Genomic DNA, 19541 nt, shown 5'->3' on the forward strand with positions numbered 1-19541 from the left:
ATATAAACAATATACATATATAATGCTTTTGTCGTATCATAAAAAGTTATCTCGAAACGTTCGAAACATTACTTGTTGATCTTACCTTAACAATTGTTTATTTTACTGATCCTTTTAAAATATACTTTTGTCATGAAATCGATAAAAAGATTTCAATGCTTTCTACATGTTAGTTTTTGTGCGAATTTCATTCTCGCATTGGGGGGCAGTCAATAATCTAGTTTACATTTAGTAAAAAAATAACGAATAATTTGCTAAATAAATACAACAAAATGTATACGTTAGTATATATAAAATCTAATTTGTGTCAGCATTTTTCAAATCGTGCATATGCATTTTATAACATGATGCAAAATATTTTGTTGAAACACAATATAGATATATTTAAAAAATAATGTGTGCAATAATCTATTTTTTTTTACGCGCGCGAACGGTCTCTTATGTCATTATAATTCAATTTTGTGATTTTTTTAGTATCAAATAAACTGAAATATTATACCATCATTGAAATATAATATAAAATAAATAAATCAGACTCCATCTTGATATATATTTTTAAAGATATTTACACAAACTTTAATAAAGGTAAATCGTTAAAGTAATATTTACTATTACTTTCGATTCATTTAACAATTCTCTAACAAACTCTGATATTGTGGTTAACAATGGTACTATTTTAAATCAAAGTAATTCGGATATCAATTTATTTTCGCGAATGACCTGATTTTACTTTGGCTATGCATCGTATATGCGTATATGTACGGATATATGTATATACGCATGTGTAGGTATATGACATATGAAGGGATGTAAATATACATATATATTTAAACGCGCAGATAAAATTTTCTATCTATGGAACAAATTCGGTTACATAATAAATTTGCATTTTCCTTTATATGCGGTTTCAAGAACAATTTTCGTTCAATGTTAATTTAATTTTCTATGTTTACTAAACATATTACGCAAACAATTATATATTTACAAGTACCGAACAAATATATTGAAGTTGAGTATTTGACAATTATTTAAAAAGTTAAAAGAAAATGTTTGGCGAATTAATAAAAATTTTCTTTTTTTTCGTGATTCTTTTTTGTCCAATTACTTTTACACAAATTTTGTTTTATCTCATTTTATATTTTTTTTTTTTTTTTCGAACACGTAAAACATCAAATGTTACAATGAGACGTATAGGTACCAATGATGCAATATAGAAAGCATGGTTCTTTAAATTGAATGGCAGTGATAAAAAAATGGATTATCAACATCATGCGTTTAATTGTTCTTATCGCTAATAATATAGTGTATGTATACAGCTAGGTAAATTTTCGATGATATAAGTGAGTACTGATACTGTTTGTCCAAATTAAATTTTTATTAAACACGGTTTCTTTCTGTAACATCGAGGACGAATTATAACATAAATAATTATTATTGATCAGTATCACTTTTTTGCGCTCAACAATGAGACTATTTTTTTAATAACACTGGAAGATAGTACGTTGGGGGCAGCGGCGGCGGCGGTATCTTTCCTCCATCTGCCAGTGCTTTTTCGTTTATTTTTCTTTTTTTTTTTTATTTTTTTGCTTTTCATTCATTCTTCTTCACGCGTACTAGCATTCATCGGTCTTCCTTTTTTTACTATACACACATAACGCACACATACATGCTTATTTGCATATCGATTTTACGTTCACTCACAACTACAAAAGGTTTTGGTATCCTATAATACCTAACCTAATCTAGTCTAAAAAATTTTAATTATATTCTGTAAAGCATGGCGGGTGATATATACATTATACGGGCATAGTTTATAATTATAGCAGATTTTTTTTTTAAATTATCGCTACTAGAGAAATAGGAATCTAGGAAGATAGGAAAAAGGAGGAACAGAGGTAATTGGCATAATATATTCATGTGCTGTTTTGCATTTTATCGAATGTGAAGTGAAGATCATTTTTATGCTCTCTGTAACTCTCTTTTTTTCGTTTTTTCCTTCGTTGCGGAAAGTCACCACCACCGCTCCCCGGCTCGCATTTGTATTTCACTTGTGTTATACGTTGTAGTTACGAATTTTTCAAAAGATTTTCAATTTTTCTTCTATTTCCATTATGCCGTTTTTATTCCATTTCTTTCTATTATCGTTGTTAAAAATTCAATTTCTAATGACTATTTGATGGGAAAATCTTTTTTTAATAATGTAATTTAATATAATATAGGTGCATTTTCAAGCGAGGATTATAAACGATGAAAAGATACATTGAAGCATAAACTCATTCTATTTCTTGTTTCTTTTTTTTTTTCGATTAGATAAATTTAAAAGAATTTTTCATTTTTTGATGCACTATAGTTGCAAGCTAAAACATTTTTAAACATTAAGTGTTTACATGTTTATTCTCTCCCGGAAATGCGCCTACACGTTGAGCTTTATTGTGTTTTAGATAGAAAATACTGCGCAGTCAATAAAATTTTAACAAGCGGGCGCAACGAATTCTTGTCCTCGACTATGAGATGATATACATATTTATTATAAAGAGAGATGGCCGATTAAAAGGCCATGATGAATGAGAAGTTCATTGCCAGCTCCCATGACAATGAACTTACCAAAATAATTTTATTTATATTAAATAATTTCATAATTATATTTATTTAAAAACTTCGTCCTGAAAGAAATGTAAAGTAATTAATTTTTTCTTTTTTTTTTTTTTATCCAAAAAATTTACATTTGTTGCGCCATTATAAGCGCCCGCTCGCCTGTACTGAACAAACTTATTATGGAATGTACAAATTATTTTTTTTTACCATTATTATCTCGTAACTCCTTTTCTTAGGTAGTCATACATCTGCTGGAACGTATGGAATTATTTTTTTGTGTTGCATCAACATACTTGTCACTTCATTAACATATATATTTATGCATATATATCTAATGAAAAGTGAAATAAGCATGTTTAGCTGAAAAAGGGAAATTACCGCTGGCCTTTGCAGTCACCCAAAATTATTTTGTAAATCATACATACATTGCTACCTATAAGTGCAAATTCCCGATACGTCCAGCAGCTTCTGAATTGACTTAATACTATCATGTATCTGTCCATTATCTACTCACATTCATTTCATTTTTCTCCCTAAAACTTCATTCCACATACTATACTTTGTGTCTTATAGTTTCGATTGTACAATGTCTATGTTCTTTTTCAGTTTAAGATAAAAGTTTGTACAACCATCACATATTATGCTGTTTTTTACGCGCAATCTTGCGTATTCTTTTCACTTTCTAATTCAGATATTACAATTTCATTTTTTTTTTTGTCATAAAAGACGTTCATCTGCAATCTGTATACTGTCACTTCAATCTCATTTAATATATATAATTGTGCTAAATATTCTTTTATCATTAACAGTTTTTTCTTTTATACACTCAGTAGAGCCGATTATCTTAATTGATAATTCAATGTCAAACTACACTACAAATGATTACTATACAGTGAAAGAGAAATGTTCGACATGGGATATTTAAGGTCTTTCTTTAGTATAACTCCCTGTCGCCTGTTGCTTTTCTGTACATACATCCTCTTCATGCAAGACTGAGAGAGAGAATTATTTGTTTTCAATTCAAAATATTTACTCAATTAATTAGATTTTCAGCACTCTTGTTACTTGTTTGCAATATTTATCAACAATTATGTCATTTATGTAATGAATATGTACTTATTAAATGCTTGGATTCTAATATCAACTTGAATACAGTATTACAGAAGGATGCTTAGATGAATCAATGTGAGTATGCATGGAAAAAATGTGTTTAAGTAAAATCTCGAAACAAGTCGTAATATTTTAAGAGTCGGGGAACGTTGTTGGTTGCAGGCGACGAGTCTTGCATTCCTGCTACTAAAATTGTTTTACTTGGTGTACAAGTAGATGGCAACGATGAGACCATAGAGACCCAATACTTCTGCGAAGATTAGAATCAAGATCATACCGACAAACAAGCGAGGTTGTTGTGCGGTACCTCTTACACCTGCATCACCAACAATACCAATGGCAAATCCAGCAGCTAAACCAGAAAAACCTACAGCTAAACCAGCACCCAGATGTACAAAACCCCTAGTAAAAAGATCAAAAATTGTTTGTTAATTATGGAAAGAAAAAAACAACAGTTGATTATATACATTTAATAACAGTTGATTATATATATATTTGATAAAGCAAAAAAAGTTAAAATTAAGTTAAAACTGATTAATTAAAAACATGTATTACTAGATTTTTAGAATAATTAATGAAATGATCTGAAATAAATCTAAATTTTTCTCAATATGTAAAGAATGAACAATACTTATATAATTAAATCATAAATTAAATCATGTTTAAAGTTAATTCAAAATCATTAAATTTTTAATATTTACAAAATAATAATATAATCTTTAATTATAGATAATAATATAAATATATAAATATAAATATTAATATAATAACTTTTTCCTAAATTATATTTTGGATATAAAATATCAATAGAAACAATAATAAATAAAAAATCAATACAACAATAATTTAGGCTTCAAATATATGTACAATATTACACATATAAAGGGCAAATTTAAACTTTTTTTGTATGCATACTAATTATTATATTTCTATTGATTTGATTTGAACTATCCTAAAAGAATTATGAATAAGTAATATTATACAACATACTTGAATAAAGTATATCCTTTAGGTTCTTCTAGACCACCAGCAATTAGAACAGCTACTACAAGACCATAAATGGCAATGATACCAGCCATAACAACAGGAATAATTGATTTCATGATAAGTTCTGGCCTCATAACAGACATGGCTGCAATTCCTGTACCTGACTTTGCTGTGCCGTATGCTGCTCCTAAAGCTGAAAATAAAACAATATTTTATTTAATTTCATTTATCTCTATTTATCAATTACATAAACAATTATTTCATAATTAGATCTACAATTATACATGATATAAATTTTTTTATATATATCATTCAACAATTATAATATCCAGATATTATACAAAAGTTTTATATTATATATTATATATTATATTTATATTTAAATTTATAATTAAATTTTTATAAAACTCCATTTAAATAAACATTTTATATCTTGATAATTATAATTGATATTATAAACAACAATAAATTATAATTATTAAGATAATTATTATTATTATTGAAATTATTTCTCATTTAATTATTAAAGATTTCAAATCTTGCATTAAAATTATTCTTTAGAAATCAAGAACTATCGATTTCGTTTAATATTGATCTTTAATTAAAAGGTCACAGACGGCCAATGTCTATGATATTGATATCACAATTTATAGATATTTCTCAAAATTTTGAAATTGAAAAAAATATATAAAATTTCAGGTAATGCCATGACAAATAATTCCTTCGTGAGTGAAAATCGTAGTCACATGATTCTCACGTTGGCAGTCACATGATAATCATGTAAGTCCCATTCCGCGAGTAGGGGGCGTGGCACAAGTAGATAATTTTTTTTTCTTTTAATTTTCATAATTTGATCAAGTTTACGTTTTAAATAAGTTAAGAAAGTATTTATTACATATATATGTATATAATATATATATATATATACATATTTATATATATACATATATATATATATATATACATATAAAATAAAGACAATATAACCACGAAATATTTAATTTCTAAGTTTTATATGGATATGAATCAAGATTTTTTATGCATTTCGAACTTCATAAATTATCAAACTTTTCTTGTATGTTATCGTCCATTCAAGACTGGCGCACACGGGAAAAGGGATTCGTATTGATTTCCTTGATAGGGACTCGCCGACGATACTTCAAAGTTTAAGTTTGCGTGTCTTGAACATGCTTTCTCTTTTGCTATCATAAGAGGACATAAAAAGAATTGAAAAATCAATTTAAAATTGAAATTAATAAACGTAATATCGATAATTGCATCTGGTGGAATCTTCCATTGATCTCCGTAAATCCTATATTAGCTACCTCCCGCGCCCATGAACCAATGCATGCAGACTTTTATTCAAAAACTATCCAACGAGGTCAGCATTACGAAATAACAGCCAATATCTCAGTTCTCAAACGCGGCGCATGAATGTTTCTCTCGTAATGTAAAATTAAATTGGTTGGACTGCATTTACGGAACATTACGAAATCCTAGATCTGTGTGCCTAAAAAAATGGCGCTTCAAAATTGAATCTCTATCCTTGATATCTTCAGTACTTCGGATTTGGACACACCTGTATTGGGCGTACTGTATTATATATCACCGGGTGACAGATTTGACAACAATAAAGCATACCAAAATAAATTTACGAGAGCATGAAAATAGGTATTTATTCTTATTAATCGTTAAAATGTAGTTAGTTGGTAATGAATAAAGAATAGAATACAATTTATATGAACAATCAATGAATATAAATATTCATTAAGACATTGATTACACAAATTGATTAATCTTCAACATTTATTTTATTTTTCCATACTTTATGCCATTTGTAGCAAAGAAAATGGCGTGTGTATGATAGAACTGCCAATGTTATAATATATTTTTAAGGGTTATTCTTTCGATAATTGTATTGTCTTTTATTTTACAAATTGTAAATTCTTGTATTCGCGCTCTTTTTGATCAAACGTCCAGACCAAATTTAAACAACTGAAACTCACCAGAAAATATAATGGCTGAGGCAGCGCCCATTACTCCAAAGAAGGGCGCATAAATAGGATGATCTTCGTCGGACATTGTGATGTGTTCAAGACTCGTAGGTCAAATCGATCACGAGTATTTACAGGTTGTCGAAACGCGAACGTCGGATGAAGAGCGATCTTCACGCACTCACTTCGCTAAACTAGTGCCACTGTCAAATATGGCTTATCGTGCAGGAGTGCGGGTCATGTGACGAGTGACGAGTGAGAGAAGAAGAGGCTGCCGAAGCTCGGTAATGTCTATTCTCTTGCCATTGGTTCGCGACTGCGGACTACAGCGTTGCAAGCGAATCCTGTGCCGTCTTTCATCTTTTATATCTGACGTCAGTCGCGCTATAGTCTCTCTATTCGATCATCGCGCACGCCTATTGCGCAAGCTTTTGCTCTTTGGAGCGCGTGACACGCGTTTCCTGTATTTATTTATGTTTTACAATCATTTCTATTGCTTAAATTCATCTAGAAATATATTGGATATTGCTTTGGAAATCTCATTTATCATTTAAACTTATTAAAAAAAGATATAAAAAATTTATAATGAACTTTGAGGTTATTTTACTAAAATTTATTTCAACACGTGACTAAATTTAAACAAAAATATAGTCAGTTATATTTTCGATTAAAAAAAATTAATTAAATAAAATTGTAATGATTTAATATGTTTATAATATAAAATATAGATGTTCTTTTGATGATTTTATAGATAAAATTATAAAAAAATTGGATATAAATTTTGCATTTGTATATGAAATTTGTTATATATATTTTATTTTGAATAAATTATTTTAATTTAATTCGTTTCATAATAATAAACTTTTCATATATATAAATTTTTAAATTTAAATTTTTATTAAATATTTATAAAAAATGAAATTTATATAAAATATCATGAGAATTGTAATTGATATTATTAATAATCTTTTGAATATGTATACTAAAACAATATTAATAATTTAATTGTAATTATTTTGTATTTGTTATCATATTATTTTATATGAATTGTCAAATTTGATAAAAAAATTTTGAAATTTTGAGCCAACGCCTTAATTGTTATACATGATTGGATTCATTGAACGGAAGTCATATGCAGTGACTGTAACTATAGTATGTTTAATTCAAATGTGGCATTAAACGTGATTGTTAAAGAATTGATAAAAAATTATATATTTTAAAGCATCATGAAATTTGCATATAAGGTAAAAAAAATGTGTTTATTATGATTTATAAAATAATAATTATTCAAATAAATATTTTAAATATATAGAAAAATGTTAAAATTATTTAATGTATTCCTAACCTAGGTTTACTTTTTAATACAATGTATAACACTATATTTAATATAATATATAGTATTAATTTTCAAAAATTTTTTTAAATGAAATTATATATTTTTATTTAAATTCAAAATAACAAAAATCTATGATCCAATGAAAAACAATTATATATTATATAAATATATATATTATATAATATATATTTAAATTAATAATATTAAAAATTGACAAAATATAACTATACTTTTAACTTTTTTTTATAGTTTAGTAATCTACTTGGTGCAGTTTATCGTAAAGGAGATTTAATATTTACTCCAGATGGATCATCAGTTATTAGTCCCGTAGGAAATCGAATAACAATATATGATTTAAAAAAGTAAGTATAATATTTATTCAAAAATTTTTATGCCATTTAAATCATATTATTATCATATTATTATTATATATATCATAATATTTCAATTTTATATAAATATAAAATAAATAAAATAATAATATTATATATAATTATAAATAAAATAATTTTATAAATATTTTCAGTAATAAATCAAATACTTTACCTATAGAAAGTCGATATAATTATATAAACATAGATTTATCGCCTAATGGATCAATATTAATTGTAATTAATGAAGGTATAATTTTTATATACTTTATTTAGAAAATAATCTTAAAATTTCAATATAATTTTATTTAAATAATTTTCTTATAGAAGGTGAAGCTCATATAATTAGTATGATTAGTAAAATGGTAATACACAAATACAGATTTAAACGACGTGTTAGATGTGTAAAGTTTTCTCCAAATGGTAAACATTTTGCAGTGTGCAAAGAAAATAATGGTATAATTATTTATATATAATTAATATATAATTAAGTTTTTTTATTAAATTAATTATGAAAGATAAATAATGATTATTTTTTCAGTATTTATTTTTAATGCACCTGGCTTGCAAACTGGTGAATATAATCCATTTATTATGGAACGTGTATTCCATGCAGCTATGGATGACACAACTTTTGTTAATTGGTCTTATGATTCAAAATTATTAGCTGTTGCTTCTAAAGATATGGCTACTAAAATTTATAGTTTAGAAAAATATGTAAATTTTAGATATATTAATCTTGGTGGTCATTCTGATGAAATTGTAACATGTTTTTTTGAAAAAAAAAATTATGATTTGACTACAATTAGCAGGTATGTAATTTGAATCTAATTTTTAGAAAAACATTTTATTATAGTATGATATACATATATTATAAAGAAATGGACAACTATGCATTTGGGAATGTACAATTGATCCAGAAGATTTAATGCCATTAGAATCACCACCATTTAAGAAAAACAAGAAAGCAGATAGTGACGAAGAAGATGATATCAATGTTGAAAAGGCTAAAGAAAAAACAGATAAACAAGTGAAAGCTTATGAATATAACTTAGAGCAATCACGTAATTTTTTTTTATAATTTTATATTATATATATGATAGTAATAAAAACATTGTGAAATATATAATATAATATATATTTTAGAAAATTCATCTGAACTGGATGTAAAAGACACTGAAAATGAAACAGGAGTTAAGCAATTACGTTATACCAAATTATGTCGTCATTATTTAAGTAATGAAGTTCAAAAGCATGAGAAAAAAAAAATAACACTTACTGCAGCTGCATATCATCAGCAAACAAATATTCTAGTCGTAGGATTTAGTAATGGTTCATTTTATTTATATGAAATGCCTGATGTAAATATGATACATTCGTTAAGGTATAATCATATCTCAATTTATCAATTGTTTTAATATTAATATAACTTATTTTTTTTAATTTTTATTATTTTTTAGTATTTCAAATCAGTGTATTACATCTATTGCCATAAATTCAACTGGTGATTGGATAGCTTTAGGATGTTCTACAGCTGGTCAATTATTAGTATGGGAGTGGCAAAGTGAAACTTATGCTATGAAGCAACAAGGTCACAGTAACAATATGAATTGTTTAGCATACAGTCCTGATGGTCAATACATAGTTACTGGAGGCGATGATGGAAAAGTTAAATTATGGAATACAATGAATGGATTTTGTTCTATTACATTTCAGGAACATACATCTACAATAACAGGAGTGATATTTAGTCATAATAGAAAATTTATTGTTTCTGCATCTCTTGATGGCACTGTTAGAGCATATGATTTAGCAAGATATAGGAATTTTCGAACTCTTACTTCGCCGCGACCGGTACAATTTTCCTGCATTGCTTTAGATTCAAATGATGAGTTTCTTGCAGCTGGAGGTCAAGATTTTTTTGAAATTTATTTATGGAGTATTAAATTGGGTACACTTTTAGAGGTATTTTACATTGAATATTGATGTTTTTATATGAATTTAATTTTAAATAACATTTTTTTTATATAAAAAATTTTTAATCTGAATAAGAAAGAGAGAATATGAAATTGAAACAAAATTTTGCAAATTTTTAAATTTTTCAAATTATTTTTTGTTGTTATTTCAAAATTTAAAAATTTTTAAAAATTGTATTTAAATATTTTTTATTATTTTTAGATATTAAGTGGACATGAAGGTCCAGTTGCTAGTTTGGCATTTAATCCAAGTGTTGCAAGCACCGAATTAGTATCTGTATCTTGGGACAAAACTTTAAAAATATGGAATGCGATTGAAAATGGTTCTGTTCATGAAACGTTACAGTTAACTGCTGATGGTTTATTTGTTACATATAAGCCAAATGGTGAAGAAGTAGCAGTTGCTACTTTAGATGGACAAATTTCATTTTTTCATTGTAAAACAGCAGTACAAATTGGTAGTATTGAAGGAAGAAATGATCTAGGCAGTGGAAGATCTGATACTGATCTTATTACCGCTAAAAAAAGTCTTAAGGGCAAGTAAGTATTTTTATAGATACAAGTTATAAGAAATATTATATTATATAATATATAATAATATAAAAGTAATTTAAACAAAAATTAAAATTAAATTTTTAGAGCTTTTTCAGTTCTTTGCTATTCAGCTGATGGTACATGTATATTAGCTGGAGGACAATCCAAAAATATATGCATTTATAATGTACAGGAATATATACTTGTAAAAAAATTTATTATAACACAAAATAGATCATTAGATGCAGTTGATGTGTGTAACTTTTTATATTAATTTTATAATATTTTTAAAATATTTTTATAATGGAAAATAGTACTATTTTTTTCAATAAAATTTTATTTTTTAATAGGATATTATAAATAGACGAAATCTAACAGAATTTGGAAATCTGGCGTTAGTGGAAGAACGTGATGAATACGAAGGAGGAAATGTAAAAATACGATTACCAGGTGTTAGAAGTGGAGATATGGCTAGTAGAAATATAAAACCAGAAGTTAGAGTATATAGTTTACAATTTTCTCCAACAGGTTAAATTTTTTTTATTTTATTTTAATTAATTATTATGAATAAGTAATTCTAATTCTAATTTTAATTTTGTTTTTTTTTATACAGGTCAAGCTTGGGCTGCGGCAACGACGGAAGGATTATTATTATATTCATTAGACATTGGATTGGCATTTGATCCATTTCAATTGGAATTAGGAATTACACCAGAAACTGTGAAAAAAACTTTAAATGAAATGCAATATGCAAAAGGTTTGTAATTTATATATAATTTTCAATTTCTTCAATAAAAAAAATGTTATTAAAAAATTTTTTCAGCATTAATGATGGCTTTGAAATTAAATGAAAAATCATTAATAAAATATGTTATAGAAAATATTCTCTGTTCAGATAGTAAGTTATTAATAATTTATTAATATGTCATTTACCATTCAATATATATATATATTTATTATATTTTTTATTTCAGTTGATTTAACCGTGACAAATTTATCTGATATTTATATCGAGAAAGTATTGAAATTCATAGCATCAGAACTGGAATTTACTAGACACATACATTTTTATCTTCTTTGGATAGAAACAATATTGACCAAACATGGACCAAGAATAAATGCAGCGCTTCAAATGCCAATATTGTTGATGTTGCAAAAAAATATGCAAAAGAAATATGATGATCTAAGTAAAATGTAGTAGTATAATTTTAATTAATATATAATTTTTATAAATTGTTTAATAATTTCTAATATTTTTTTTATTATTATTACAGATGTGATTTCAATCAATATACAATGAGTTACTTAAAAAAAGTTGGAGTTTATAAAGCTAAAAGAATTGTTTCTGAAATAGATATAATAGAAATCGACAAAAAATTTGAAAAATCTTTAATAGAAGAAATAGAAAATAATTAAAATATACAATATAAGATAATTATAAAATATATATTATAAGAAAATAGATTATGTCGTATAAATATTATATGAATACAAATATATGTATATAAATATTTTATGTATAACTTATATAAATTATATATAGTTTTTTTTTATAATAACTGAGAACTTAGAATAAATTAATTATTATATAACATATAATATTTATTTTATTTATTTTCATTTAATATATTAAATTAACTATATATAAAAATATATATTATTATTTATATATTAAATTAAATTATTCATATATTTTAATTATATAACATTTTAATAGAGTTTTTTATTTGAAGATATTACAATTATGAAAAATTTTTTATAACATGATAGTTTTACTGATAATTTATATTTTCTTATTTACTATATATATTTTATAATTTTACATTGCTTTTTTAAGTAGAAGTATCGGCCAATACAAAATGATGAATAACATAAATAATATAGGAAAACCTATTCTGCTATAAGTATCTATTGTTTGTGATTGTGTTTTGTATACACGTATCATTGGATATTCAGGATCTAACCATGCATTTTGCAAAAGATGCTTACTACCAACTTTCTTATTTTTTAATTTTGATATATATGTTGAATCATAATCCCAGATGCTTTGCCCTTTTTCGATAGCAATTGCACGCTAAAAATAATACGATATTTTTTATTTTTAAGTTGACTATATATTATAATTAATTAGTTTTGGTATATGTCTGATATAATATAAATTATTATTTATAAGTTATAAATTAATAAAATGTAATTAGTATTTAATGAAATTTTTCTATTACGAATGGCAAAGTTTATTTTTGAAATAATAACAATAAATTTTTTACTTATAAAATTTATTTTCAGTTCTTTTATATATATAGAATTCCATAATTTAAATAATAATTAATTTAATTAAATAAATATTAAAATAAATTTAACAAAAATTATTAAAAGATATTTTTGGCATATGAAAATATAAAAAAAAAATATAGCGAAAAAATTATTAATAGATGTCTTTATATGAATAATATAATATGTTATCTAATCTTTGCATGCATCATATTTGGATGGTAAAGTGTAATAATTGATGATTTAGAATATGAGAAATTTCACGGAAATTTATCAATGTTAGAGAGACACTAAATTTTACTTAATTTATGCAAGGCCTTCTTTTTTAATGTTTTTTATGACATCTAATTTAAAAAAAAAAATATCTTTTTTATTCAATAATTTTTTAATTTGCTTAAATACTCATTGACTGAAAAAATATTAGATAATATTAAATAAATAAATAAATAAGATATATAAGAAAATAAGGGCAGTGATAATTTACTTTTATACAAAAAATTTATTTCTTATTGTATCTTATCTAATGTTTTCTTTTTATTATATTTTATCTAATGACGCATTCATTGAATTCCTTGTTAATCATTAATTCATAAGATTCTTTGGTTGATTAATATATCGGTATTAACCTTGAGTAATGTGCGTGCTCATATATATATATATATATATATATTGAATGATTAAGAATTTATATAAGGATCAAAAGACATAATGAAAGATGAAATGAATTAAATATTCAAAATTTTTTGATTTGAAGAGAAAATTGACAAAGTTTGATAAATATGAAAAAAAAAAAAAAAAATATAACAAAATATTGTGTAGATCACTTGAACATCGATATTTGAAAGAAATTATTAAGAAAAATATTGTGATCACAATTTTTTAAATAAATATGAAATTAAGAATTGTTATAGATAAGTGTTATCAATATGTTATAAATAATATATATGTATACAATAATAAGAAGATAAAATAAAATTTTAAAAATAAAAATAAAAATATTATATAATAACTTCTAAGTTATATGACGTTATAAATAATTAATCTTTCGTAGGAATTTTCATTTTGGTATTAAATGAAATCTTTATTCTAATTTTAATAATATTTATAAAAATAATGAAAAAATTGTCATACGAACTGTTGAATAATGTCGAGATATTATCGACGTTTGCAAATCGTACTCCAACTGGGATCGCAAATCGAGTACTTTGACTACTACGAATTCCCCAAGAGCTGCAAATACAAACATCATACAACCTGCCATCCAAACGTCTAATGCCTAAACATAAAAAAAATAATAAATATTAATTTATAATAAATAATACGATAAAATAATCTAATGATTAATAAAAGCAAAGAAATATGCTATGATTCTTTGAACCGTTTCACTATTTTCACTATTGAATCTTTCATTTTTTTTAGATAAAATATTAAAATAAGTATTCATAAGATGTGTTAATAAAATGAAATATTAATAAAAGGACTTACTTTCACATAAGCAACTGGAGGAATATCGCTTTTTAAACCAGTAAACATAGTAACTAAGGTCAGCATACTGGTCACTAAAAGAGCTACGCGACCAGGAATCGCGTCTAATCCCAGCCAAAAGCTAAACCAAGATAACATTACTACCAACGTGGACGGAGCAAACGTTTGTATCAAATGATGACCAATTTGCCTCTCGAAACGGAAGAAAACTACCAATCGTGAGAAATTTCCTGCAAATCATCGAATCATACATATTGTTCGTAATATTCCAAAATTATTAGAGAAAGATCATACCACTTTTTTCGAGCATATAATCGACTGTTTCCTCGGCAACTACAGGCTTCCCGATGTCGTATTGTAGAAGTTTCAATTCTGGATTCACCGTGACAGCACCTGTTCCCCATCTCAAACGTAACTTCCGTTTGTGATAGGAAACTATCGCGAGTATAGCAATTTTTCCAAGTTAATGTAGAATTTGATTCTGTCGAGTTTGATGACTTGTTGGATAGAAATGAATGATAATTGATGGGCCAGAGTTTATAGCATTATAGGATACACTCTGCTTGTTAATTTCAATTATTATCAATATGTGAATATATAACGTAATAAAAAACACAAATTAATAATGCTAATTAATAAGAAGATTGGATTAAGAGACAAATGTTCCATCTTTAATAATTTACATGAATATAAGTAGAATACAAATGATGTCCATTTCATTTGTCATTCTGAAAATTGCAATCTGTTTTAACAATCTGTTTTATCATTATACTCTACGCTACTCGGTATAATATATAATCTCATAAGTCGTTTAGTGTATAGAATTTTTGCAGAATGGATTGATTTTAATCGCATTAATTAGTTAAAATGTAATTAGTAAGTTACGGAATGTGTATATAAATAATGCGATAATCCTTTTCCCTGCCATTGAACTTACAACTTTCTATGTAGATAGGGCATATCTGAATGTCCATCGGATACAATTGAAATTCCATTTGGCATGCGATGATGGCATGCATTCGTGCCGAATATTTCACCGTTTTATTCCTATACAACGTTACCGAGGAGAATTTGTGATTCAACGCTGCAATTTCTGAAAAGGAAAAAGAAAACGAAGAAAGTGTTTTTAATTTAATTTATAAATTTAAATAGGATATTCGAAATTGAAATCCGTACGTATACATGTTATTCCGAAAAGTCATTACGAAAATAAAAACATTAAGGTCATTTCAATGTCACTTTTTACATTATTATTATTATTATTATTATTATTATTTCTTTTTTCTCACTTCAGTGATAGATAGATGTAGTACTCGCATCAAGTTAAATCAAGATTGTTATCGACATACTGTCGGATATAACACGTACATAGATAACACAGATGATTAATGAAAACTTGCGATAAAATATTAGAAAGTTTAGTCTATGTCATATCTTGTCATATTGTGAACTTTCATTTATGACGGAATCGAAACGTATAATATCATTATAACAAAAACAATTCCGAAGAGTTGAACGAATTGAAAATTTACTTTTTTTTTTTTTTTTTTTTTTTTTAACCATAATATTATTCATATCTCGTAACCGTTAACATTAAAATTTATCTTGATTGATTCAAATGAAATCTCGTCTAATCTAAGTTAAAATAAATCGAAGGTATCGATATTTGATATCACTCACCGGAAACTTTTGCATTTAAAAAATAAGGATCCGGTTGCCATAAACTGTCGAAGAATTCAGGAGGTAACGTGACATAATCGTCGCCTTCCTCGAAAATATAATCCGGCATGTCGAGTCGAGATTCGATCCAACTTTGTCGAACGAACATATCCACCCTATTTTATAATATAATTTTTATTCTATCTTTTTTTTTTTTTTTTTTTATGAAAATTGCATACACAGGCAATTAGATACTAATCGTTCATTGACCAATCTGATACAATAAATGATAATTGATCGATTGCCGATCTTGGCTTACCGGAAGTCCATATCCTCCACATTTATTGAATTAATATCAGCTACGAAGATATTGAAATCCACGAGCACCGGCAAACCTTGCTTTGACGGAGGCCTGATCTCTGCGTTTACATTTTTGTATTGATACAAAAAAATTAATACGATACATTAGAATATAATTACACCTAAGATCATTAAACAAATTGCGCATATACAATATCCCAAATTTAATGTTCATCGAGATAATTCAAAATAGTTGGTTTTAATAATATTTTCACATAGTAAACGAACGAAGTTGCTTTGGCTGGTCGCCTTTAAATGAAGTATTATGTTCAAAAAGTGTTCACACGCGCCCATATCTTTCAATGAAATTTATATATTCTTTGATTTACGTCTGCATTTTATAAAAATTGCATAAAAATATTTTTGGATCGGTAGATAATTCGATACATGTAATCGATATAAAATATCCATAAAACATTGAAAGGGGGGCACAAATAATTCGTTCATTGTCATATCGAAAAAAAAAAAAAAATTAATAAAAAAAAAAGAAAAGAAATTAATAAAAATTAAGAAAAAAAATGTAGAAAAGATATTTTCAAAAATATATTCAAAAAAACTTGATTTTTTTGTTAAAGACAGTTACTTGCTCGCTTTTTATAGTTATCGTGCTATGGTGTCAAGAGCGCGTGGAAATGAAAGGAGGACACGTGTGAAATCTTGCGTTATCAGAAAAAGAAGAAATGATAAGGTAATCTTTTGTTTTTACACGATTAGTAATAGAGGAGCCATACCATTATATATATATATAAAAAAAAATGTTAAAAATCAATATTAATTAAAAATGAGAACCAAATTGATCATTTAAAGAACATTTTGCAATCTCTTTGTGGGTCACGACCTACAAATTGAGAACCATTGATTTATAATGATTCATCGAATTCGAGTTGCATATCTCTATTGAATTAAACAGTTTAAATATTGTAGAATATATCTGAGGGAAAGTTCGATCAATTATAACACGGCAAAGAGAGAAATTCTACAATACAAATGAAAATGAATGCAGATTTTAAAATATAATTCATTATTTATCTAATTAAGTAAGTGCATAAATTGTTTGTCTGACACGCAATATATATATGTATTTGGAAATAATGAAAAATTTCGCACTTTCATTAATGAAAGGTTTACAAAAATTCCTCATAATTTAATATCAAATGTGTAATTTAATTATTGTGAATCACACAGTATTTCAACGTTATTTTAATTACAATAATATTGCTTCGTCATATTATTATTGTTTAGAATAATTTCATAATTCAATTTTGAAAATGAAAAAATGAAAATGAAAAAAAGTTGTTGATATGTTGATAAGTTGTTATATTATAACTTATCTAAAAAATGTTGCAAGTCTCAGAAACGATGATAATAAAAATATTGCTGATAGAAACATTATGTGTACGTATTGTATGTTAATTGTACATCGAATGTATTTTTTCCGGTTAAATTCCAAGAAAAAGTATTTCGTTGAAATGCTGACAAACCTTTTACGTAATGCTCCGGGAGAACGATCCTTGACTTAAGAGTAGAATTTTTCGCATCATCGGTCAATAAGCTACGAAAAAGGTGAATATTTGATAAAATTATTAAAAAAAAAAAAAAAATTTTAAATTGTAAAAAACTTTATGTATAAAAGATGAGAAGAATATTTGAAACATTTCAAGTGTGCAAAAAATAAGGAGCAAAATATTAAATCGATGTAAATTGAAGAAATGTTAATATTTTTTTCTTTTTTTTTTTTTAAATTATTATACCTCACACTGGAACACACTGCGAAAAGCTTCAAGCATGAGTAAAAGAGTACTGTTAGGATCGTGTTCTTCATCATAAAATTTCGTCAACTGCCGATACGTTTTGATCAACCATTCTCCCGGCTATTACGCGTTTCAATTAACCTATTACTATGGTAGTTACGTGCAATCTATTTCAATTGCAAATATCGTCAAATATCTTCGGTTTAGCAGTGCTTTTCTTCAAGTTGTACAACGATTCAACGATAGAAGTTGTCAGCAGCAATAATTTAATCTTATATCTATTCTAAATTATCGTAAATCGTATATATAAAAATATACGTGCCAGAAATCTATGTATTTTTATATATAAATTATATTATAATAACATATTATATATAACATAATTTTTCTGTATATGTGTTTATATATTTTATATGTATTTTGTATTTTTATACAGGATAACTGATGATACAATCGAAGGGATGAGTGTATGTGAAAGATAAAATAAAATTTGTTCATTTGAAACTTCGTTTAAAAGATTCGAATAAAACAAATAAAATAAATATTTTTCAAATTCAAACTAAAATTGGTACTATTTCGTATTTGATTAGATAAGAATGGGCATGTGAAAATAAGCAAAAAACATAAAATAAATTTTTCTAGGTTAAAAATTATTTTTCGAAGAAAAAAATTGAATTTGAAAATTCACTTTTAACTTTCACAAATTACACGACTTCTCGATTATATGTACATGTTCAATCTCTAAATTTTCTATTTTTCTAATTTTCTAAAAGACAAAGATTTAATATAAAATAAAATTTTATATATTTTTTGCTTATTTTTACATGTAGAATAATTACTTATCGATAGTTTATTCGTATCTAATCGAGAAATAATCAATTTTAATTAATTGTACTTGAACAATTTTTAAACTTATTTTATTCGAAAATAAAGCCTCGAATGAATAAATTTTATTTTATATTTTCAACTTATTTTTTCAGATAGAATTACTTCTAATACGGTTGTACATAATACAGAATATTCTAATATAATGTATAGAATATATTTTTATATTTCTATATATCTTTTTTGATATATTTTTTTATATCTTTTTATATTTTTTTTCATTTTCT

General features: G+C 25.4%; 3 protein-coding genes across 3 annotated transcripts; 1 reads left to right on the top strand and 2 right to left on the bottom strand.

Annotated features, from left to right (window-relative positions):
* Positions 1 to 1354: 1354 nt before the first annotated feature.
* Vha16 (vacuolar H+ ATP synthase 16 kDa proteolipid subunit) lies at positions 1355 to 7522 on the bottom strand. Its single transcript, XM_012486931.3, has 3 exons — positions 6699 to 7522; positions 4696 to 4885; positions 1355 to 4107 (listed from the first exon to the last, which is right to left on the bottom strand). The coding sequence occupies exons 1-3, from the start codon at positions 6772 to 6774 to the stop codon at positions 3903 to 3905; spliced, it is 471 nt and encodes a 156-aa protein (XP_012342385.1). The 5' UTR covers positions 6775 to 7522; the 3' UTR covers positions 1355 to 3902.
* Positions 7523 to 7802: 280 nt separating this feature from the next.
* Positions 7803 to 13178, top strand: LOC100871027 (periodic tryptophan protein 2 homolog). Its single transcript, XM_012487030.3, has 15 exons — positions 7803 to 7930; positions 8272 to 8384; positions 8549 to 8643; positions 8721 to 8849; positions 8935 to 9205; positions 9273 to 9457; positions 9540 to 9777; positions 9854 to 10358; positions 10572 to 10909; positions 11009 to 11156; positions 11254 to 11431; positions 11517 to 11660; positions 11727 to 11801; positions 11878 to 12097; positions 12178 to 13178. The coding sequence occupies exons 1-15, from the start codon at positions 7913 to 7915 to the stop codon at positions 12317 to 12319; spliced, it is 2799 nt and encodes a 932-aa protein (XP_012342484.2). The 5' UTR covers positions 7803 to 7912; the 3' UTR covers positions 12320 to 13178.
* alka (glycine receptor subunit alpha alkaliphile) lies at positions 12140 to 18556 on the bottom strand. The gene is made up of 9 exons (XM_003693793.4): positions 18430 to 18556; positions 18160 to 18230; positions 16638 to 16737; positions 16340 to 16494; positions 15597 to 15752; positions 14954 to 15094; positions 14660 to 14889; positions 14310 to 14450; positions 12140 to 12977 (listed from the first exon to the last, which is right to left on the bottom strand). The coding sequence occupies exons 1-9, from the start codon at positions 18501 to 18503 to the stop codon at positions 12723 to 12725; spliced, it is 1323 nt and encodes a 440-aa protein (XP_003693841.2). The 5' UTR covers positions 18504 to 18556; the 3' UTR covers positions 12140 to 12722.
* Positions 18557 to 19541: the final 985 nt, after the last annotated feature.

Source organism: Apis florea, unplaced genomic scaffold (assembly GCF_048593485.1).
Source record: "Apis florea isolate Af1SG1 unplaced genomic scaffold, ASM4859348v1 contig_3203_pilon, whole genome shotgun sequence".
In the NCBI taxonomy this organism is placed as follows: domain Eukaryota; kingdom Metazoa; phylum Arthropoda; class Insecta; order Hymenoptera; family Apidae; genus Apis; species Apis florea.

What these genes read in the sequence shown, in the direction of transcription:
- Vha16 (XM_012486931.3), bottom strand. Translation starts at nt 6,774, where the DNA reads ATGTCCGACGAAGATCATCCTATTTATGCGCCCTTCTTTGGAGTAATG. An exon ending in CTCAGCCATTATATTTTCTG is followed by an intron (nt 4,886 to 6,698) that starts GTGAGTTTCAGT and finishes TTTTATTTTCAG; the next exon opens with CTTTAGGAGCAGCATACGGC. An exon ending in AAAGGATATACTTTATTCAA is followed by an intron (nt 4,108 to 4,695) that starts GTATGTTGTATA and finishes TCTTTTTACTAG; the next exon opens with GGGTTTTGTACATCTGGGTG.
- LOC100871027 (XM_012487030.3), top strand. An exon ending in ACAATATATGATTTAAAAAA is followed by an intron (nt 8,385 to 8,548) that starts GTAAGTATAATA and finishes AAATATTTTCAG; the next exon opens with TAATAAATCAAATACTTTAC. An exon ending in AATATGATACATTCGTTAAG is followed by an intron (nt 9,778 to 9,853) that starts GTATAATCATAT and finishes ATTATTTTTTAG; the next exon opens with TATTTCAAATCAGTGTATTA.
- alka (XM_003693793.4), bottom strand. Translation starts at nt 18,503, where the DNA reads ATGATGAAGAACACGATCCTAACAGTACTCTTTTACTCATGCTTGAAG. An exon ending in CCCGGAGCATTACGTAAAAG is followed by an intron (nt 16,738 to 18,159) that starts GTTTGTCAGCAT and finishes ATGTAAACGCAG; the next exon opens with AGATCAGGCCTCCGTCAAAG. An exon ending in TTATATGCTCGAAAAAAGTG is followed by an intron (nt 14,890 to 14,953) that starts GTATGATCTTTC and finishes GATGATTTGCAG; the next exon opens with GAAATTTCTCACGATTGGTA.